Source organism: Echinops telfairi, unplaced genomic scaffold, assembly GCF_000313985.2.
Source record: "Echinops telfairi isolate 266 unplaced genomic scaffold, ASM31398v2 ScPeMD7_42;HRSCAF=159, whole genome shotgun sequence".
NCBI lineage: Eukaryota > Metazoa > Chordata > Mammalia > Afrosoricida > Tenrecidae > Echinops > Echinops telfairi.
Genome location: NW_022103940.1, coordinates 5,110,570 through 5,135,063, shown reverse-complemented (window position 1 = coordinate 5,135,063; position 24,494 = coordinate 5,110,570). Strand labels below are relative to the sequence as shown.

Sequence of the window (24,494 nt, the reverse complement as noted above, 5' to 3'; positions counted from 1 at the left end):
AAGAGAATTTTGGGAATGATGAGGGCAACAAATGTATAGATGTGCTTTACACAATTGATCTATGTATTGTGATAAATTGTATGAGCCCCAATAAATTGATTAATTTAAAAAAAAATTCATAAAACAAAATTTTTTATTTCAGATAAAATTAACATTTCCATAATTTAAGATTTAGCAAAAGCCATTTCTTTCTCTTGACTGCATGAATTCAATTGACTGTACCACCTGTAAATATTCAGAGTTCCCGAATGTCATTTAAATATTTGCCTACATGCTTGTAGGTAGCTTATGTAGCCTTTTCTGGGTAGGAATTCCAGTTTTTTGGAATTCTTCCCTTTTTTTCAGGTATTCCATATTGCATTCCTCATAAAAGCCTGGATTGGTATTGTAAGCAGTTACACAACCATTCAGTGTAGAATTTTCTTTCCAGCATTTTACTACCACAAGGATCCCAGAATCCTTACAACATTGGGTAAAATCTTGAACTTGTTCAGAACTTCTCGCTGACCTCCTCTCTCATTATTTTCGGGATCAAAACATCTTATTTGATGTGTCTGACTTGATCTTCTGCAGGGGGGAGTGCCATCTGTGTGTGCAGGTGAGGCAGTAACCCTGAGGGGGATCAGGGGCTGTTTGCCATTAAAAGGAGAATTGTTCCTCATCTTACATATCCTTCTTTGTAAGGCTTTACTCCCAGAAAGAACTTAATCCTTTGTCACCTCTGGCCTTATATATTATTCTATTATTGTATATGCCACATTGCATTGTATTTGTTGACATTCTTTTCTCCTTTACTAGACAGTGATTTCTTCAGAGCTGACAAGCACTGTGTTTCAGTCAATTCTTTCTTTTTATTGCCTGGCAATGAAACAGAATTTCAACACATTGTATTTTTTATAATGGAAGACTTTTCATGTACTGAGATGAACAATTTTTCTTTTAGAGACTGTCATATTAGAACTTAATTACTGTGTAAACTTTCACCAAAATCACAAAATATTAAGTAAAAGTACTATACTGAGACACAACATAAATATTGGATATAACTAATGCTACTTTTACTTCTACTTCGGTTTCTCTGTGCTTAACATCTCTCCCTATTGCCACCCAATTCCCTGACTACTTTGGGTATTGTCTTATTAGGAACAAACTGCCTACTAAAACTACCACCAATTATAGGCTGCCACACGATCCTTACCTGCCTATTGGGCTTCCTACTTCAGCCCTTTTGTTACTGGCCTGAGCTAAAGCCAATTTCCTACTTAAAGACTTCATCGTTATGACACAACCTTTCTTACTTCTAATTGCCTGAAACCTTCAGGGTCAACTGCCATGCTCTGAAAGGTATAATAGTTAGGGTTTGTATCAAATTCAGATGATCAGTGTTTTGGAAATGGAGGTCTCCTCATGCTGTGATATAACATAATAAAATCACCATGAAGGGATGGTCTGTGAACAGCCAGGAAGTTATGGGAAGATTAGGGTAGGGTGCTACCCTCAATCAGATCTCAATGCTGATACAATTAAAAGGAATTTTCCTCAGAGGTATGGTCTACTCCTATTTAAGCTGGCTCCGTGGGCAGGTTTTTCCCTTCTTATTGGTTCAGATCCTGCATCGACCCATCATATTGTCTATGAGCAGTATGCCATATTGTCTGCCATCCTTGGATTCATTCACCTCTGCCTGAATATACCTATGTTCCTCCTGCTTCCTACTTCATCTTTCTGCTTTCAAATTTGTCAACCCCAGCAGCTACTCGAGTCAGGATAAGCCATGAGATTGATGTGCTGACCTTGATTTCATCCACTTCTGCCACCACCAGTATGTGGTCTTCCTGCTTCTTGGTTTATCAGATGCAGCAGCTACATGAGTCAGGAAAACCCTCCAGCTTAACATCTGATCATACACTTGAACCAGACAAAACTTAAGTGCCTCTACAACTATGTGAGTTACTTTCTTGACATAAAATGTTATACACACACACACACACACACACACACCTTTACTGGTTTTGCCTCTCTAGAGAACCCAGCCTAATAGAGAAGATAGGTAAAAAGCATTGCTACGAGGGTACCAGTTAATACAAGCACAGGTTTATTCCAAACAAAATGCATTTAAACATGTTTCTCTGTTCAGTGGATGGTTGCACCAAACTTATGGGAATGCTGTCCCACACAAAACAATAGTTTTTAGATGAATCAAACATTTTAAGGAAGATCGGGAAGACTTCAAAGATGAACCAGGATCATCAAAATAAACAGTTAAGAAACTGTTGCTAAAATCCAGAAATTGGTAGAAGATCAAAGAGTCCCTATAGATGCGATAGCTACTAAAGTTCAAATCTCTCATGGTCTGGCATTGTCAACTTTAAGCAAACATTTTGGTCTCAGAAAGCTTTTGACAGAATGAGTGCTTAAAGTGTTGCAGGAAGACAAGCTACCTCAAAGAGTTTTCATCAATTTTGTAAACAAGCGTGATGCTAATGAAGGTAGTTTAATAGCCAGGGAGGAGCCTTACATTTACTAATACTTTCCAGATCCTAACAAACTATGGATAACCTTAAGAAGAATTGGAATTCCAGAACACTTCATTGTGCTCCTGTGGAACTTGCCCATGGATCAAGAGGAAGGTGTGCAAATGGAACAAGGGAATAAACTTCTTGGATTAAAATTAGGAAAGGTGTGTATCAGCATTATATCCTCTCACCATACTCATTCAATCTGTATGATGAGCAAATAATCATAGAAGCTGGATTATATAAAGAAGGCTTACTAACAAACTTATATATGGAGATGACACAACCTTGCTTCCTGAAAATTAGAAGGGCTTCAAGCACTTGCTGATGAAGAGCAAGGCTGAAAACTGCAGCCTTCAGTGTGGATCACGACTCAATGTAAACAAGACCAAACTCCTCACAACTAGACCAACAGGTAACATCATGATAAGGTTGAAGTTCTCAAGGGTTTTTGTCTTGCTTGGGTCCACCATAAATGCTCATGGAAGCAGCAGTCGAGAGATCAAAGGACAAGTTGCATTAGGTAAATCTGCCACACAAGACCTCTTTAGAGTATTGAAAACCAATCTGTCTTGGAAGATGTACTGCCAGAGTGCTCCTTCGAGGCAAGGATGGCAAGACTTCATCTTACATACTTTGGAGGTGTTATCAGGAGAGAACAGTCCCTGGAGAAGGACATCATGTTTGGTAGAGGGGCAGCGAAAAACGTGAAGGCCATCAAGGAGATGAATTGACACTGTGACTACAACAATGGGTGTGTTAGTCTGGGTACTTCAGAGAAACAAATCCACAGAAACTCACAAGTACAAGAGAGAGTTTTATATAAAGGGTAAGTGCACATCAAGAAAATATCCCAACCCACTAGTGCTCAAGCCCACAAGTCCAACACCAATCCACAAAGTCCTTCTCCATCTCACAAAACACACAGTGATGCCGGCTGCAGGAGGTAAGCTTAATCAGTGAACGTGTATGTAAGTAACAGCGTTGGCAGCGGTCTCCACATGGCTGCTCCAGCACCCAGGCTGTCTTGCAGGAAGTGGGCCTTGCCGGCTGGAGCAGGGAACTGGCTAAGGCAGCTGCACCCTGGTCCTACCATCACAAAGCAAGAGACTCGAGAACTAGAAAGGCGAGGCTCACTGGGCCATTTAGCTCTCTGGATTTCAATTAACCCTACATGTGTTTATCAGCCAGGTTGGCACAACAAACTTTAACTGTATCAATCCACCCCTTGCCAACTTGGCATCAGTACATAATTCTTTAGCCTCACAATTGCAATTAAGTAACACCTACACCTTAATACTGTGAATAAGTTCCCCCACCTATGAAAGTTTGTAAGCCAACCCCTTCATGCCTTTATCCCCCCAATTTGGGTATCCAATTTACATACTGCCCACTTACATAAACCCAGTGCTCTGAGGAGGCAATCATATTTTCTGACATGAAGAATCTTCATTCCAGTTGGAACCTTGTGAAATCTGCTTCCATAAGCAAAGTCAAATCCGGACAGGCCATCCATAAAGTCAGCAACAATATGCACCAGTTCACAGGCTCAAAAATCTCCATGCTGGTCGGGTTCTGGTCAACTCAATATGGGCTGCCTCACTCAGCCTCCACAGGGTGCCCATTGGTCACCTTGCCTTTAGACCATGGGCTCTCACCAATACTCAACAAGCCTAGCCCCTTCGTGCTAGGTCATGAACTTTAGAGCAGTCAACCTGCTCTTGTCTTCTCCTCTCTTTCCTGTAAACCAAGTCCACAGGTGTCAGTGGCCAAACTCAACCCGTCTCTTTATTGCTGCATTTCTCCCACTCAACAAGTAGATCCAGGTGGTCACCTAGCAAGCATTTTAGCCTGCTCTCAGGCTCCCTTTAACATTCAGTCCTAGAGGGGAATTTTCTTCATGGCTCCAGATTTTTTTCCAGCTTCTGACAAAGACCATTGGTTCTGGAGTACTCCAAAGCACTTGGTGGGCCATATCTTTCTTTGCAGGCATGGCCTAAACTCATCTAAAGATCACATTTTAATGGGTGAGAGCAAGTGGGCTTACAAACTTTCTGTTCTCATACTTCCCATATTTTCCTCAGAAAACAACCGAGTAAATAGTGTGGCTTTATCTGACCTCTGGCTAGGCAAAGAAGAAAAACTACTATAAGTGAGAGGTCAAATAAACATTTACTCTCCATCTTATGATTTGTTTCTCCAGTACCTCACTCCCATGGTACCATACTGTTATTAGTACTTTAGAGAAACAAAACCACAGAATCTCATACATATAAGAGAGTTTTATATAAAAGGTAAGTGCACATCAATAAAACATCCCAACCCAGTGCTGCCCAAGCCCACAAGTCCAACATTAGCCCAGATGTTTGACACCAGTCCACAAAGTCCTCCTTCATCTCACAAGACACACACTATGAGGCCAACTGCAGGAGGAAAGCTGAATCTGTGAACGTGTATGTAAGCATCTCATCGTTAGCAGGGGTCTCCACACGACTGCTCCAGCAACCAGGGCTGCATCGGGGTAGGTCCATGTGGCTTCTCCTTGGGGATGTCTTGCAGGAAGTGAGCTCTGCCAGCGGAAGCAGGAAACTGGCTAGGGCAGCTGCACCCTGGTCCAACCATCACAAAGCATGAGACCCGAGAACTAGAAAGGCGAGGCTCACTGGACCATTTATCTCTCTGCACGTCAATTAACCCCACATGTGTTTATCGGCCAGGTTGGCACAATAAACTTTAACTATATCAGGGCTCAAGCAAAGGAATAATTGTGAGGATGGTGCAGGACTGGGCAGTGTTTCATTCTGCTGTGCATAAGGTTGCTATGGGTCAGAATAGACTATGGCACCTAACAATAACGACAACATCCAGAGAAGAAAGTCTAATCCAAACAGTAGGTTCTGAAGGGATTTATTAGACCACCTAAATTCAAGTCAGAGAGCACATTATGGTGATTGTTTTTTGGCATTCCAACGGGGTAATCTTGACAGATTTTTCTTAAAGGACACAGGACCATCACGGGGGCTTTATTACTAAGAAGCTTTTCAAAAATGAAAACTGCATTAGTGAGAAAAGGCCAGGAAGATTGCACTCAGGATTTACCCCAATCATGAGAGTGCATCTGTTTAATCTTCCATGATAGCAAAGGTTTCCCTGTGAGAATTTTGTTGGCAAACCTCTGGGATGACAGCTGGAACATTATACATGAAGAAAGCAAAAGTAGACTTGGGACTGAGTCAGCAGTTCAAAACCACTAGTTGCTCCATGGGACAAAGATGATGCTTTCAACTTCCGTAAAGGGTTCCAGTCTTAGAAACCCGTAGGGGCAGTTCTACCCAGCCCTATAAGGTCTCAGTTAGAATGGACTAGACGGCAGTGGTTTTTGGAGCATTTGTAGTATAAACTGTTATTTAAAGGCTGCTCGTTTCGGTTTAAAAAAATTAAAGTTCATTCAGGGGAAAAATAAATTACCCTAGTTACCTGGCTAAAAGATGGTTTGCAATTCTCTTTGCACAGAAATTAGAATATCAAAGTATAAAGGTAGATCTTGAACTATCGATTAAACTACAAAAATGAAGGATTGATGAAAGCCAAGATTTCCTGCTTTTATTTGGTATCACTGGCTGAACATGTATATTCAGATAGCCATTAAGACGCTAAAGAACAAATGAAAGTAATTTTGGCAACCTCCCCCCTAAAAAAAAAAAAAAGAAACTGCAGATAGATAGAGAGGTCAGGGACATATTTACAATCTTGTTGCCATGAATAAATGATAGATTAAAGATTCAAAGAGCTACTAAGAGATTCCCACCAATGGTGGAAATGAAACTTCCATCTGTAGTCTAAGAATAATATTAAAGTACTGACTTAACAGACAACTGCAAAGTCTACCTGTGAAAAGGTTTAGATTGTGCAGAGATATGTATTTTTATATGCATGTGAACCTTTAGCTTAATGGAATAATAATTCACTTTTGGCAGCTGTGTCAATCTGCTCTACGCTGCTTCATATCCCCCCTAAAACTATTGTCACATACTTGTGCTTCGTTATCACACTCGTTACAGCTGTCATAGTTCTTAGGGCAACAGTATGTATATATGTGAAAAATCAAAAGTCATAATTTTCTAAGATTAAAAAATACAACAAGGACATTAGAGAATTGTATTAGGAAGTCAACAAGTATTGCTACTGGGGGTTCCATCTGGGTAATGTATGAGTTTGCTCTGAACATGACATGTTTAAACATACCTCTGTGACCAGTAGTTGGACAAGGATGGATTTTTTTTCCAGCAGTACACTGGTCTTAGTTTCATTAGGGTGCCCTTTTAAAAGACGCATTTTGTGCCATGGAGGGAAACAACTTTGAGGTGAGGGGAAAATATAAAATTTTAAACAAAATTCCAGTGACCATCTTCCCAAATCGTGAAGCTTTGTAGAAAACTCAAGGGAATGCTGTCCCCAATTAAATACGTGTTTTAAGGAACGCTGTGAAAACTTCAATGAGTCGAGAGGGAAGACCATCCCCCAAACAGTAGAAGATGACCACAGAATTAACATTAATAGAATAGCTACTAAAATTGGTATTTCACTGTGTTCGGCATTTTCAATTTTAAGCATCTTGGCTGCAGCAAGTTTTGATTCCATCGTTACCTAAAACATTATTCAAAGAGCTGATCTTTTCATCAATTTTTTAATGCAAAATCAAAGCTAATGAAAGTGATTTCTTGGAACCAATTGTAACTGGAGATGAATCTTGAATTCACTAATACAATTCAGAGAGTAAGTTCTGTTAAAACCGCGGCTTCTGAGATTTGTTGAACCAGTTAAGCTCAAGGCAGAGAGATCAGCTCAGAAGTTTATAAACATTGTTTTTTGGGGGGACCTCAGAGTGATAATCTTGATAGAATTTCTTGAAGGACATATGATCATGGGAGCTTAATATTAAGGAGTTTATTATTATTAATCATTCTATTGGGGGGGCACTTACACATCTTATAACAATCCAACATTTAATCGTATTAAGCACACTTGTACATATGTTTCACTCAACATTTCCAAAACATTTTCTTTCTACTTGAGCCCTTCGTATCACCTCCTCTTTTTACCTTTCCATCCCTTACTGTCCCACCCTTGTGAATCCTTGATCAATTATATATTATTATTTCATGTCTTACACTGTCTGTTGTCTCCCTTCACCCACATTTCTGTTATTCATCCCCCTGGGGGTGGGTGGACTATATATCCAACCTTGTGATGGGTTCCCCATTTCTCCCCCTCACCCTACCAACACCCTATCCTCATGATCTCACTACTCCCACTACTGTGCCTGAGGGTTTTAAGCTGTCCTGAATTCCATGTGTCAAAAGTTCTTATCTGTACTAATATGTGTACTCCGTTCTAACCGGATTTGTAAGGTAGAACTGGGTCATGGTAGTGGTGGGGGGGAAGCATTCAGAAACAACAGGAAGGATGTGTTTCATCGGTGCTATACTGTACCCTGGTTGAATCGTCCCTTCCTTGTAACCTTTCTGTGGGGGGATGTCCAATTGTCTACTGATGGACTTTGGGTATCCACTCCAATCTCTCTTTCACACTGATATAATTGTTTTCAATCTTTTGATACCTGATCCCATCGACACCTAATGATCGTACAGGCTTATGAAGGAGTTTTAAGACAACTCAAAACTGCATTGATGAGGAAAAGACTAGGAATGTTGTGCTGAGGAATTTTTTTTTTCCTCATCATAATAATGCACCTCCTCGGTGTCGAAGGGATCAGGTGTAAGGCATCATCAGAACAAAAAAAAAAACTTACCATAGTGAATGATGGGGGGAGTACGTGAGCCAGTCAGGGTGCGATGTAACAATGATGAGAAATACAACTTTCCTCTAGTTCCTAAATGTTTCCTCCCCGCTCCCACTACCATGACTCGAATTCGATCTTGCAAGTCTGGCTAGACCAGAGGACAGATAGGAACTGAAAATACAGGGAATCCAGGGTGGATGAGCCCTACAGGACCAGTGGTGTGAGTGGCGAAACAGGGAGGGTAAAGGGAGAATGGGTAGGAAAGAGGGAACCGATTATAAGGAACTGTGTGTGACCTCCTCCCTGGGGGACAGACAACTGAAAAGTCAGTGAAGGGAGACGTTGACAGGGCAAGATTTGACAAAATACCAATTTATAAACTATCAAGGGCTCATGAGGGAGGGGGGAGCGGGGAGGGTGGGGAAAAATGAGGACCTAATGTCGGGGGTTTAAGTGGAGGGAAAATGTTTTGAGAAACGAAGTACAAATGTGCTTTACACAATTGATGTGTGTATGGATTGGGATAACAGTTGTATGAGCCCCTAATAAAATGTTAAAAAACAAAACAAAACAAAACAAAAAAACAAGGAAACAACACAAAAAAAAATAATGCACCTCCTCATGCTTCAAGGGTAGCAAGGGCTATCCTACAAGAATGTCACTGGGAAACCTTACCCCAGCCTTTCTATAGTCCTGATATTGTCCCTTCAAACTTTTGTCCCCTAATCTAAAAGAACATTTAACATAACCCCCATTCAAGTCCCTTCAGGATGTTAACACTGCTATTTAGATGTGATGTAAATCAGAGTGCAGAATGCTTCCTGGAAGGGTTAGACAGATGAGAACACCACCTTCAGATGTAATAGACCTATTTGGAGGATATAGCGAGAAACAATTAGCTTCACATAATGGTATTTTTCCTTTAATAAAGGGTTGTGTGATTTTATAGCAATAATTTATGTTTGTATACCTGACTAGTTATATCTTGCTTGAAATTATTCTGATTTTCAGGGGTAAAAAGTATATGTATTTCAAAATAATATACTGTTAGGCCAATAATTAAAATCAGAAGAATCAGAAGCAACATTATTTAGAATCATCATTATAGTCCTTTTTAAAAATATGTATTACAAGTTTTCCATTCTCATTCCCACAATGGAATTCATGGATAGTCTCATCATTATATTCAAGAAAGTAAACATAGCTCACTCTATATCTAAAGAAGGTTAGTAGTTCATAATAAAGGCTTAAGGGCAAATTGCAAAGACGGCATTAAATGAGGGAAAATATTTTTCCACATCTCTCATAGGGAAAACAATTCATTCATTTTCTCTACCACACCTACTTGCTACAAATGTAAACAAAAATTAGTTGGCTTACCTGTTTCACTGCATTATCATTTCCTAATTCACAGTCTGGGCCAGAACATACATAAATGTTGGATGATAAGTCATTATAAGAGTTCCTGCTGACATCTGAAGAGTCTCTCATATTGAAGTACAGAGCCCACAGAAGTCTTGGTTTTGCAACTTCTTCATTTTCTAAATGTAAGATATAAATTTGACTCACATGCTAAAACACAACACACTTGCCCACTGTTACATAGTAAGCTACAACTTTGTATAGACATAATTAGTAAATCTGCATCCACACACTCTTACATATGGATATGCTGTGTAAATAATGTTAAAGTTTCAACTGTAGACAAATTGAATTATAACATTATTTTGATGATTTAAGATTGAATTATAAATGTGTTCCCTTGGGTTTTGATTCTTCCTCTTCTTCCGTATCAAATGTTTACAATCATGTTCATCCCTTTATTATCCCTATGAAGTGAAAATCAATGTTCTTATGTTCCAAATGGACAGACCATCTTGATAAAGTATATAGGAGTCAATAGTATATAAAGGAGTATGAAAGGTTCAGCATAGGTAAGTCTATAGAGATCGGAAATAGGACTGAGGGAAGTAGCGTGGGCGATAAGTGGGGACTACTAATGTCTACAGGGCTTCTTTTTGGAGTGACAAAACAATAAAATTGGTTGCAGTGATCATTGAACAACTCTGTGAATATATCAAAATCCAATGTATTGCACACTTCAAATGGGTCAATTGTATGGTACATGAATTAAATAAAATCAGAATTAAAACTTTGATATAATTCATATTCTACTATTGTAGCCTACTGAATTCTAACAATAATGGAAACCAACAAACAGCAAAAATAAGCTAATACAACCAAAAGTCATTTTTGAGCACATCTTCTCTCATTTAATAATGAGTATCTACTATGTGACTGACAGCTACGGAGCTGGGTGTTAGATATATAATGTAGACGTGGCTCTTACTTTTCTGTTCATTATTGTTTTAATGTTGCTGAATTGATTTCAATCTTTTTTTCAGGTACAAAGTACGATATGTTCATAAGAAAGTTCAACCTTTTCCGTCTCCATGCCTAGAGCCTATTTCTTGCTATCTCGACCTCACTTCTTTAGAAAGGTTATACATTTTCTTTGACTGAAAACAGAAAATATTACTATGACTTCTTTAGCCTGAATTTGAATGAAAATAAAATAACATCTTGAATTTTTTAATGATTCTATGAAATTTTAGTGGTTGCTTATGAAGATTATTGACGATCATAAAGGAACTTTGAATCATAAGGAAAAATGCTAAAAACATAATTATCTAGCAATTGTTGTTGTTAAATTGACAATTCATGCAAAATATTCTTAACAATTTACAGTATTTGCAGTAATTCCATTCCCTAATTCAGGATAATGAGTATTTTCTAAGTATTCAAAACATTTTTACAACAGGAATAGTTACAGTTAACACCTTCAAGATTTTTCCTTTTACATTTATTAAAGATGCTATTTTAAAAGCGTACCATGAATACTCTAAAATTATTAGTAAAATAGGATGAAGAAACTCTGAATGGAAAATGTGATGTTTTAAAGTCTTCTTGGTAATGAATGCTATGATCTATGTCTAAAGTAACATTACCTTCATGCGGGTTCACAACAGAGGGCTACACTTATGTATTTACAAAATGAAGGAGCATAAAGACTCGTATTTTATAGCTAAAACCATAAGGCTCTTAGTAAATATAATGATGAGTTTTGTCTCACTAAATCTTACAAGAGGATATTTAAATATATCACCTATTATTTGTTGGACCAGATTCCTGGAGCATTACGGAGCAATGGATGATAATCTCTGGAGACCAGTTCATTTCTAAACACATACCAAATCAAAACCAAACTCATTGTCATTGAATCAACTCGGACTCACAGTGACCCTGTGGGACAAAGTAGAACTGTCTTTACGAAAGTAAACGGTCACATCTTTCCCCCATAGGGCACTTGGTGGGTTTGATCTGCTGGCTGTTGAATTAGCAGCAATGCTCTTAACCATGGCACCACTATATACTAGAGAAGTTGATCTTGTATTTCATGAAAGTACTAGCTCAGAGGAGAGTTTTCACTCAGCAAAAGTTGGGGAGAAATGCATAATCCAATAAGAAATTACCAATAAAAATTCACAGAGGTTAGGTCTTGGGAAAAAAACCACGTGAGGAAGATGAAAATTGATATAGACTGAAGAGAAATGCTTTGGATACAAGAAAGTTATTAGGCATTGCCCTTACTACCTTCCAAGAGACATAATTGCTTTATCTTTCCTTGTGGCCAGCTGCAAGGTAGAGCAATAGCTGGAATGCAACATATAGCTGTGTAGTGTACAACTGATGAAACACACAGCTGGTAAGTTTTAATGGGAAGTACATCACCGATGCTGTATTGAAAAGCAAGGATGTTACTTTGGGGACTAAGGTATGCCTGACTCAAGCCTAGTATTTTCAGTTGTTTCACACACACGTGAAAGTTGGATATTGAGTAAGACGGACTGAAGAAGAATCGATGCATTTGAACTGTGGTGCGGGAGAAGAACACTGCAAGTATCATGGACTGCCAAGAGGACAAACAAATCTCCTTAGAAACAAGGATGGCAAGATTTCATCTTACATACTCGGGAACTGTGTTCAGGAGAGAGCAGTCTCTGGCGGTCATTCTTGGGGCAGGCTAAGAGATGAAGACCCGCAAAGAGATAGACTGACAAAGCAGTTGCAACTATGGACTCAAGCACAGGAACAGCTTTGAGGATGGCACCGAACCAGGCAGTTCTTCATTCTGTTATGCACAGGGTCACTATGGTTTGAAACCGACTTGATGGCACATAACAATAACAACAACAACAACAACATATCACAAGTAGCCAGAGATGTCACTGGTTTTCATATCACTCAATTACATAGTGTAAAGGAAGGCAATTTCGAATAAGACCTTGAATAAAATTAAATAAGTGTAAACTTAAATTGGGCGAAGTACAGACGAAAACAGACAGACAAAAATCAACAATCGTATACAAAATGAAAGGGAGAGATGAATTTTAGTTGCATGCCTTGTTAAAAGAGAGAGACAATTATTTTTAACACTGGCGAGTAGTAAGAGATGAAGAAAGTAGGTGACTGTCATAGCTTTGAGTCTGAACAAAACACATTAATTAAAAAACGATAGGGCCAGGCATTTGCCTCCTCAGCTCAACAATTAGCTAACAGCCTTACAAATCACTGACTTCAAGCTATACTTATCATGGGAGTGTCTGTTTCTAGGCAAAGCTACTTTTTGAGCTAGGAAGTGAGACGGAATAAGATAACTCAATGTGCCATGCACATTAGAGGGAAAAAGAAGGAAGGTGGCGTAGTAATAATGCCACCTTTCAAACAGATCAAGATACAATATTTCTAAAAATTCTTGCTTCGTTCTGCATTGAAAAATCTCCATTTCTTGGGTAAAATAAGAAACCACAGATAGTTCCACCAGTGAGACTGGAACGTACTGTTCACTCCACAAATTTCTCTCTCAGTGCTTTGAAGGTTTTTCTGGAGTCTGGAAGAATGAGCGAACATATGAAGTAAGCAGACACTTCACTTTCTCAGCAGACATAAGTTAATTAAGCATAAAACATCTAATTTTTTGACTCTGAAGTAGAGAAGGGTTTAGAGATCTTTGATGTTTCAAAGGAGCCTAGAAGATAGCGCTGTTGGAAATATTGTATTAGTATAACTGGTTTATAAGCTGGAGTAATTATCTCGAGAGTTCTGGCTACCATCTCAAAAGTAAATAAAAAAGAGAGGGAATACCTTCAGAACTCTACAGGAATTTCTTACACATATTGGCAAAGAAAGACGAGGCTTGAAAAGAGAATTTTTTCTTTCATAACAAATAAATTTCCTTACAGTGTGACTAGGCTGACTTTCACAAAGGCGTCTGAAGCACAGCACTAGAAAATGCAGAAAGCAAAGAAACAGAAAAAGAAAATAAACCCAACTCATGTTATTCCTTGGCATTTGGTTTAAAATAAAATAACCATAACGTTTGAAAGCATAGGCTTTCCTGGTGTTGTCAAGTGATTATAACTTAATGACCTTAAAACCCTCAATATGTGGGGGGGAAATGGCTACCGAGTAGAATGTACTGCAACGTATTAAAAGTTCACATTGCTCATAAAGTTCCTTCTTCCTCATTTAGGCAGGAAAATGAATTGAATTCCCTTCTCCAGGTGACTTTGCCTCTTTGACCTGCCATGGCCCAGTGCTCACTTTATCTGGTGATTCATTTTCAATAACTCCAACAGTATTTGTTCTGACATTTTAATTAAAATATGACCACTACCTCATCCTGATGATAAAAAGGCTTATGTGTCAGTTAAAACTAGCTTTTCAGTGCCTCGGTGCACCTGAGGACCCCTCTGAGCACATAGTTCTTACTAAAGAATTTCACTTAGGTTAGAAACAATACATCATTTCAAAATGAGATCACTTTCACCATTAAGATTAATGCTTCAAAATCTAAAATGGCTAGAGGATGCTAAGTAATGAACATGTAATTTCTTACAGCTTGACTTAAAAAAAAAGAAAATGAAAGGTAATTATAAAATTAAAAAAAATAGAAAACACAAATTTAGTGCATTATTTGGGATCACCACTACATAATAAATCTATAGCAGAAAACTGTAAACATTTTCAGTTATAAAGCAGAAATTCAAGAGCTTTATATGAAAAGTACAGATATAGTTAAAGTCAAAGGATAAAGCTACGACTCCATATTAGGCTCTTTAATATTATCATGTCCCATAAATTTGTGAACATTTCTGATGTGTATAGAGACCTTAAAGTAGCAAATAAGCAAATGTGACAAAAATAAAATTTCAAATTAAGGTGAAGTATATTTTCAGATTTGAGTACTTTATTCAGGCATTTCACACATTAATTATTTATATTGCTATTAGCTTCTAAGACTGGTTTGTTTGTTTATATAAATCCAAATGCCACGATATGTACCATTACTACAATAAGACATGAAACAATACACATTAAGAGATAAACTAAAGAGAAATAGGTGGGAGTAAATAAATGAATGAGTAAAAAGTGAGGCTATTTATGAACTAATGAAGAAAATGACCAAGATTCAAATAGACAAGCAAATCTTATCATGAAAATCACCTTGTTTCATATTCGGTAAAGTACTTAAACAAATCACTTACATAAAAAATACAATCAAACATGGGACCCTATTATATGTGAAAAAATTTTGAAAAATTCATGGTCGAAAAGCATATTTTTCAATGTGAATATGTAGCAGAGTGGCACATATAGTCTCGAAACTTAAGTACTTATCACATCACTAGCACGCTATATATTAAAAGACTAATACTTGTTAGGAAAGATTCCTGTATTTGCTAATTAATGTTTTAATCTTTCAGTATTTTTTTAAGATGTTTTTTTTCTGATAAAGCAGTATATGATCATTGTATAGCACCTAGAAAATATAAGGACAACTAAAAAATACCTATAATCCTTCCAAAATGATGAGGTTTCTTGAAGATTTGAGTCTAGGAATGTAAATATAAATATACATATAAGTGTATTTTTTGCATTTAAATTTATTATCTTTATATTTATATGTATACACATAAACAAACACATATGTATTTTCCCTTTAATAGCATTTAATGACTATTTTCCCATGTTTAGGAAAGAGATTTGCTCAATCATCTTGGCAAACCACATTGAAAACATCACATTTTAGTCCAAGTTTCAGAAACCGTATCTAATAAGATTATATAAGCTGCATTATCTTTTCCATCATGAGTCATTATTTTCCTTACCTTTCTCCATTTCAGTACACGGAACAAACAATTTCTGCACAATTGGCTCTAAATCTTCTCTTGCTGTTCTGGAAGATGTGCAAGTCAAATGAACCAAATCTGTTTAAAAACAAACAAAATATTCTGAGTTCCTATTTGTTTATTTACATTGAATGCACTGAGCTGGTTGCCATGAGTAACAGTGCGCTAAGTAACTAATGATTCCAGACTACAAGGAGTATATAGACCAGTGATAAAAAGGCATGTAAAAATAATAATAGTAACATTAGACTATAATTAAAAGATTAAGCATTAACTAAAACATATAGAAAAAGTAGCAATTGATGTTAATTTTGTAAAACTTAAACTTTTAGAGAAATTTTAAATTATGATAGTCCTAAAGAGTGTAAATAAAAGATTTCTAAAAACAAAACAAAAAAAAAGAACTTGCTTAAACAATACTGAAAATGGAGTATTTATTTACCTACAAAAGAAGAATCCATTATTGACAAGTTAAATCATCAGAGGGGTCTCTTAAAATTTTTTTGGGGGGGTACTGTTGGCATAGTTTGAATCATACACATATATAACAGCCTCCAAAATAGCACAGAATAGTCCATATTTTATTCAGGAATTACAAATTATTATTATTTTCAATTAATTCAAATTAATTACGTTTTAGTCTCATTTGTATTAACAAATTCATGGGCCCTGGATCTTTAGATTAGAGAATATCACTTATAAAATGATCCTTTATAGAAGCAAGCTATTATGGCCCAGTTTTGTTAAAACTCCCAAAGGACCACATGAAAAGGCATAAGGATAAAAGTTCTACATACTGAAAGAAAAGAAAGGATCTTTAAATAGAAATTCTTTTGGTTCTGGAAAGGAATAAAATCATCTCATAATAAAGAAGAGCCTGAGAAATTCCCTCCCCATACATTACCAACACAAACAAACAAACCAAAAACCCTAGCTCACTGCCATGGAGTCACTTCTGACTCATAGTGACTTATAGGACTGGGAAGCACAGCACCTGTGGTTTTCCAAGACTGTAACTCTTTATGGGAGTAGAAAGCCTTGCATTTCTCCAGCAGAGCATTTCGTGGTTTTTAGCTGCTGACCTCGTGGTTAGCAGCCCAACGCCTAAATACTACACCACTAGGGCTCTCCATACATTACCAGAATGAAAAAAAAAATCTTTTTAAGGCATGGGAAGATAGTTCAATTTATATCATGAAAGCCATAGTTAAAATAAGATTCTTATTACCAAAAGTCAGTCCATAGTCAACTTCTTTATCTAAATATAAGTCGAGAAACTTAATAGTTATGTAATCAGAAATCAGATGAAGTAGTATCTCCCCACTACCAGTTCAACAACAAAATAATGTTTTAGGAAGACTCCTACTTTATTACTGACCTAAAAAACAAATCAACCTTATTTAAGAATTGTTTTTCATGAACTTAACTTGATATCCATTGTAGAGCATATCTCAAAAGGTATAATACACTATTTAATAAACTTATTTCTAATGAACTTAAAAATCTCAGCTTCTATAAAACACTGGTGGGGAAAGGATCTAAACGTCATAGAACATCACCAAATAAAATAGGGTATCCAATTACAAAGATTAGAAATCTTGATATATTCCAATAAACTGTCGTGTCCTCATTCCAGTCTTACCAATGTTCTTAATCTTCCTGATATTTCCTATTTAATTAATGGAGTTGGAGGGGAAAGAGCAAATATGAAATCTTTTTGACAAAATCCTAATGGCTAAGACAAGGAAGGTCGTCCCCCCAGCAGGCAAGCAGCGCCCCCTGGTGTCTGAAGGGGACAAGGTCCCCCGGAAGGACACAATCTCAGAGCTCCAGGCCTGCCTGCAGCTAGCGCGTGAGCTGGGCGCAGGCGTCCAGGCTCTGAAGGCCACTGGGTAGCATGGGGACGCTAGCCAGTCCAACACAGCAGAGTCAGAGGGGTGCACATGGGAGTCATGCGCCCCCGAGGGTCCTGCCTACCAGCGCTTCCATGCGCTCGCCCAGCCGGGCCTCCCTGGCCTGGCCCTGCCCTGTAAGTACCAGGTGCTGGCCGAGATGTTCCGGAGCATGGGCACGGTCATGAGCATGCTGCACAAACCGCACCGAGGATGTCACCTTCACCAAGGTCAAGCAGGGCGTCCAGACCATGCTGCACAGACGCTTTGTGGAGCGCAACGTGGGCTAGATCAAAACGGTGTACCCCAGCTCGTACCACCTCCACCAGGAGGGCAACATCCCCTCCTTCAAGGACGGCATCAAGAGGACGGACTACCAGCTCAACATGGAGCCCCTGCTGGACCAAGAGCCTGTGGGGGGAGCCCCAAAGCTCTCTGCATCTTGGCTCCTGAGATGGCAGCACATCTTCAGCCAGAGCCTGGTGGCCCGCGTAAGGGAGCATCACAAGGCCTTCCTGGTCACTCTGAAGCCCCCCCCTGGAGGTGCCGGACGACCTGCTGACCCACTGGCACCCTCACTTCAATGTGGATGAGGTGCCCGACATCGAGCCAGCCGAGCTGCCCCAGCCGCCTGCCGCGGAGCAGCTGGCCACTGCTCAGGAGCTGCTGTCCGGAGCCTGGCGCCTCATGTCGCCCAGAATGGAGAGGCCCTTGAGTGACCTGGTCTTGTGCACAGCAGAGCCCAGCTCTCCTGGCTCTCCAGTCCAGCCCTGCCGCCCAACTCACCCGCTGCCCCCAGCGCACTGAAGGGGGTGTCGCAGGCCCTGCTGGATCGGATCCGCGCCAAGGAGGCACAGAAGCAGCTGGTGTAAATGACCCGGCTGCCGGAGCAGGAGCAGCGGCTGGAGAGGCTGGAGCGGCTGTCCGAGCTGGCCCGAGGGCTGCGAAGCGTCTTCCTGTCTGAGCGGAAGCCGGCGCTCCCCATGGAGGTGGCATGCACCAAGATGGTGGGCAGCTACCGCGCCCCCATGAGTGCCGGGGACATGGAACAGCATCTGCAGCTGCTGGCCGAACTGCTGCCCGACTGGCTCAGCCTGCACCGTGTCCGAAATGACACCGACGTCAAACTGGGCAAGGCTGCCGACCTGGCGGGCCTCATGGCCCGGCTGACCGGCCTGGCCCACACCAAGCAGGGGCTGTGAGCAGTGCCCATGCCTGGCCTGGCCCAACTGAGTTTCCATTCAGCACTTGGCTCCCCTCCCTCCACCCTCCCCCTCCCCGACCCCCAGGCTCTCCTCCTCCTCATCTGCCTCGGGGTTTGTGTGTAGTTTAAATTACGCTGGTTTCCATCAGCAAAATATATACACACACACACACACACACAAATGTATATACAAGTATACATATATTTCTTCTTTTTCTTAACAACTTAACAGCATTTATTTTAGAGGATGCTAGTAAAAATCTCTATAAAACCCCAACCAAACTCACTGCCAAAGTCAGTTCTCACTCATCGAGATCCTATAGGGCAGACTAGAATGGTCCCTGTGGGTTTCCAAGACTGTACCTCTTTACAGGAGTAGAAACAACAATCTCCATGGTGAATTAAAATTAATCATATTTTATTTAATGATGTTTACAACTCATTGTAAAAAAACAAATTCTGCTAAGAGCTCAAATGCAGCCCAGAGATTAATGGTTGAAAGTCACCCAGAGACAGAATTCGTGATCTGCTTCTGCAAGGTCACACCTTTGAAAGATTGATGGAGCAATTATAACCTGCACACACGGGCTTATCATGAGTCAGAATTGATGCAACAGCAATTAACATCAACAAGACTTTGATTCTGCTTAGATATTACCTAATGATTGTAGTATGTACACATTTAAGGTATTAACTATTTTCCCCCTACATTTCCTGTTACTTTGGTCATTTAATTGATTTGGGTTACTTTTAATTTATCTTCTTCCTCTGCAAATCATAATGATTGTCAATTGTGTTTATTTTATTCATAGTTTCAAAATCTCTTGTAAGAACTTGGCAGGGGGACAAACTTTAAAGTGAATATTCTTTTTTTATGTCTGTCAAATACAATGTATACTTGTAATAGTAGCAGGGGTTCAATAATTATTTCTTACTAATAATAATTTGCTTTCCCATTATGGGCAAACATTAGCTACTTACCTTTCACTGTTTGTATATGCATACACACGTATACAACTGCATGGAGAAACTGAACTAGTTTCTTTTATGAATATCAGGATAGATGTAAGGAAAGTACTAGTAGATAATCCTTAAATTATTTACATCTATCAGAGAAATGCTCACACTCAGTTAAATATACCTGCATAATGCCCATAAAAAGTTTAAGAGAGTCTCCGAACATACTGTACAGCTAATATGTATCAGAAACCATTTTAAGCATTTTACAAGTATTATTTCATTTCACCTGTGCAAGAGTCAGGAGAAGTAGTTACTACTAACATCCTAAATTTACAAATACAAAACTGAAGCAGTGAGTTTAAATAGCTTTTTCTAAGTTATCCGGAGATTGGATTTACTTGGAATTAACACCCAGGAAGTTTTTCTCTAGAGTGACTGCTCATAATTACTAAATGTTATTGTGTAACTTTAATAATGTCCTCTAAAAGTTATATCCCATCCCTTAAGGCAAGAGCCTTCAAATTGGGACATCCACAAGTGTATTACAAATATTACTACTAAAAAGGAATCATTTTTCAGTCATTTCTTCTATCAGCAATAAATTCTATTAAATTTTATTTTTGATGTTTAATAATTGTCAGAATTTGTAACAGATTTGTAATATTTTGATCTTCAAAAATTAAATATTCAATACATAAGTTTATATTTTTAATACTTAAACATTTATTATATCAGTAAATTAACTAGCTTTTTATATGTATATCAGGATATCAAGGTTGAGGATTTAGAAGTCAGTGGATTTTGGTTCAAATCTCTCTGCTTTTGAGGCTGCCCCAAAACTAGTAACTTAACACTACCAAATACTTGCTATTTTCATACTTTGCTTTTTGTGACATATCTCAGTCCTAAAGAAATAATTTTTGCCATAGTTAAACGAGCATGATTAAAACTTTTTTCTTGTGTTTAACCCTCATTGCTTTCTTATACAGTGTTCATTTACTTAAGTGAATATCCCATGTGTTTTAGTCTAAAAAACTTTCCTATATATGTACATTTCCCTTTTCATAAAAGAATTTAACATTCTGTACTATTAGTCAGATTGATGACATTATTAGAATTACCAAATGTCTCATGGAGGTTACTTAAATTATCTCTCAACAAGTTGATAATGCTATCTCTAATCAGGGGCAGGGATATATACAAACATTAGATATCCCAATGGATATTGAGCTCACACTTAATTGCAAGAACTAATCTAAGAACAATTAGTTCTTGGTATGTGACCCTGTTCAATACTTTCCCTCATTAAGTAATCAGTGCAGATATGGGTATTATAGCAATGTGTGGTGAAGAAATCAGATGGTGCATGGCTATCAAAAAGAATGCGCTTTACACAATTGATATATGCATGGAATGTGATAAGAGTTGTATGAGCCCCTGATAAAATGATTTAAAAAAAAAGAATAGTGTCTGGGGTCTCAAAAGGCTTGTCTTAAAACAAGCAGCCATCTGAGTGAGGTATCAGCTAAATTCACATAGAAGGAGTACTCCAGCTTATTGTGATCCAAGAATTATAAATAATAAAATCCAAGATAAAGGAAGGAATTGTATTAGAGCTTAATTTTGACATGCAGTTTGCAGAAGACTAGGGATAGCACTGAAAGTCCAAAATCCGTTTGCAGAGCACCCACAGTCTCCATTGAATTCTCTTGGACTGTTGACCAGGAATGTAAGTAATCTTGCCCACAGGCATAATGTATTACAAATTTAATTTCTGCAGATTTAGTTAGGTTAAAATTTAATATATTATCATTTATTTTCCCTTTTTTCCGATTTTTTAATTTGTTTTAGTTTCTACAATCTTCTTTCATTTGATGGAGGTTTTGTTGCTATTTTTGAGGTTTTTAATAGGATTTGAAAAATATGAAACCCATTGTAGGTAAATCCATAGATATAGTATTAGATTCTTAGAGTTCCTTAGGGTTACAGCAATGGAGGTTAGAAGGAAATGGGGAGCTAATAATAATGAATATAAGAATTAAGGAAAATGATTTAAAAATCATTTTATTGGGGGCTCATACAACTTTTATCAAAATCTGTACATCCATCACATCAAGCACATTTGTACATTTGTTGCCCTCATCATTCCAAACATTTGCTTTCTACTTGAGCCCTTGGTATCAGCTCATTTTCCCCTCTTCCCGCACCCCTCCCCCATGAACCCTAAGAATTTATAAATTATTATTTTGTCATGTCTTGCGCTGACTGATGTCTCCCTTGACCCACTTTTCTGTTGTCCATCCACCAGAGAGAGGTTTATATGTAGATCCTTGTAATTGGTTCCCCCTTTCTACCCCACCTTCACCGCACCCTCCCAGTATCACCACTCTCACCACTGGTCCTGAAGGGATCATCTGTCCTGTATTCCCTGTGTTTCCAGTTCCAATCTTTACCAGTGTACATCTTCTGGTCTAGCAGGATTTGTAAGGTAGAATTGGGATCATGATAGTGGGGGGAGGAAGGATTTAAGAACTAGAGGAAAGTTGCATGTTTCATCGTTGCTAACCTGCACCCTGACTGGCTCGACTCCTCCCTACGACCCTTCTGTAAGGGGATATCCAGTTGTCTACAGATGGACTTCGGGTCGTTACTCTACACTGCCCCTCATTCTCAATGATATGATTGTTTAGAAAAATGTTTTCAAACCAACCAAAAAATGTTTTAATTAGTTGTAGCGTTGATTATACAATGCTTTTTAATATAATGAAACAGTTGAACTGTATGGTTCATAAATTATATGTCAATACAACTGTTAAAAAGGAAATATTACATGTAGTAATATATGTATGTTTTTTATTTTTAAAAAATTAATAATTATAATATTTAATATGGAAGAGTATATTTTCAATACTTACTTTATTGCATCCAAGCATCACATACTGTTCTAAAGGAATCATCTAGACCGGAGCTGGACACTTCTTAGATCTTATTCTTCAGCCTGCTGAACTGTTCTTTTTTCAGAAACATACATACCATCCAAAACTTTTAGGATAGCTTTGTTTTTAACTGATGTGACTTGCTGAATTAAAGCAGCTGAATTCGATACAAGCTCAATGCCATTTCCTTCAGGAATTAACTCATTTCTGGGCTTTAGAAATGGAATAAGCATCCTTTTCTGAACGCTCTGGATGTAATTTTCACCCACAAAGTTACGGATTTCAACAAGACACTCAGTCTCCTAAATAACCACGTTGATGGGGAAGTGAGCATACACAGACCTTATCTTGCATCAATAGCCCAGTTTAACACCATTGATCACATTCTGTACATGACTACAGGAAGTATGGACTGTAGCCAGTTCCTTTCTATTTCCTCACCATTTCTCAATGAGAAGTCTTCTTTTTCTTTCCAAGGAGACGGGGTTCTACATTGATGTGACTGAAGTTCCTCCACAGAGTTCCTCTGGGGCCCTTCACAATAACTGTGCACCCCTTCCAGGAAATGTCCACATTCTCTGGAATGTCAACAGCCTGGTTGCTGAGAAAGGTCTTTATTCTTGCAGTATATGTGGCAAAGCTAATTTATATTTTTTGAATGAGTGATGGATATCCAATATACTTGGTATTTAGATTCTAATGGTCATATTTAAAAGAGTAATATTATAGTTGTACTATAACATGTTATAGTTTTACTAAAGTATTTCTAACATGTTAGAAATGAAACTCTTTCCAATTATTTGAATTTTATGATGTCAAATTGTATATATCTTTACAAGAGGACATGATATTTTCTTTTTTTAAATCGTTTTATTGGGGGCTTGTATAACTCTTATCACAATCCATACATCCATCTATTGTGTCAAGCCCATTTGTACATATGTTGCCTTCATTTGCTTTCTACTTGAGCCCTTGGTATCAGCTCATTTCCCGCCCCCAGCCCCGCTACCCCCTCCCCCATGAACCCTTGATAATTTATAAATTATTATTCTTTTGTCCTATCTTACACCACCCGATGTCTCCCTTCACCCACTTTTCCACTGTCCGTCACCCAGGGAGGAAGTGATATGTAGATCCTTGTACTCTGTTCCCCCTTTCTCCCTCACCTTCCCTCCACCCTCCCGATATCGCATTTCTCACCACTGGTCCTGAGGGGTTGGTTCATCTGTCCTGGATTCCCTGTGTTTCCAGTTTCTATCTGCGCCAGTGTACATCCTCTGGTCCAGCTGGATTTGTAAGGTAGAATTGAGGTCATGATAGTGGGGGGAAGGAAGCATTTAAGAACTAGAGGAAAATTGTATATTTCATCATTGCTACACTGCACCCTGACTGGCTCATCTCCTCCCTGCAGCCCTTGTGCAAGGGGATGTCCAATTTCCCACAGATAGGCCATGGGTCCCCACTCTGCGCTTCCCCTCATTCACAATGCTATAATTTTTTTTTTTTTTGATCTTTGATGCCTGATACCTGATCCCTTCGATGTCTTGTGATCTCACAGGCTGGTGTGCTCTTCCATGTGGGCTTTGTTGTTTCCCAGTTAGATGGCCCCTTGTTTATCTTACAGCCTATAGGCTCCCAGATTCTATATCTTTTGACAGCCAGGCACCATCAGCTTTCTTCACCGCATTTGCTATGCACCTGCTTTGTCTTCAGTGATCATGTCGGGATAGGCTGGTGTGCTTCCTCCATGTGGGCTTTGTTATTTCTTAGCTAGATGGCCGTCTGCTTATCTTCAAGCCTTTAAGACTCCAGATGCTCTATCTTTTGATAGCCATGCACCATCAGCTTTCTTCACCACTTTTGCTTATGCACCCGCTTTGTCTTCAGCGATCAAGTCGGGACAGGCTAGTGGGCTTCTTCCATGTGGGTT

The 24,494-nt window shown here is 38.7% G+C and overlaps 2 protein-coding genes and 1 pseudogene across 2 annotated transcripts in view; 1 reads left to right on the top strand and 2 right to left on the bottom strand.

Moving 5' to 3' along the window:
* CHM (CHM Rab escort protein) overlaps nt 1–24,494 on the bottom strand; it is a 243,664-nt gene that overhangs the window by 6,078 nt on the left and 213,092 nt on the right. The window contains exons 14-15 of the mRNA XM_045290565.1: nt 15,552–15,650; nt 9,700–9,860 (exon numbers count right to left, since the gene is read on the bottom strand). Coding sequence (XP_045146500.1) covers nt 9,700–9,860; nt 15,552–15,650 — 260 coding nt within the window. The remainder of the gene's footprint in view (nt 1–9,699; nt 9,861–15,551; nt 15,651–24,494) is intronic.
* LOC115869730 (COX assembly mitochondrial protein homolog) lies at nt 213–1,334 on the bottom strand. Its single transcript, XM_030885737.2, has 2 exons — nt 1,316–1,334; nt 213–479 (listed from the first exon to the last, which is right to left on the bottom strand). Exons 1-2 carry the CDS (start codon nt 1,332–1,334, stop codon nt 268–270), a joined length of 231 nt encoding a protein of 76 aa, XP_030741597.1. The 3' UTR covers nt 213–267.
* Nucleotides 17,304–18,666, top strand: LOC105979651 (annotated as a pseudogene).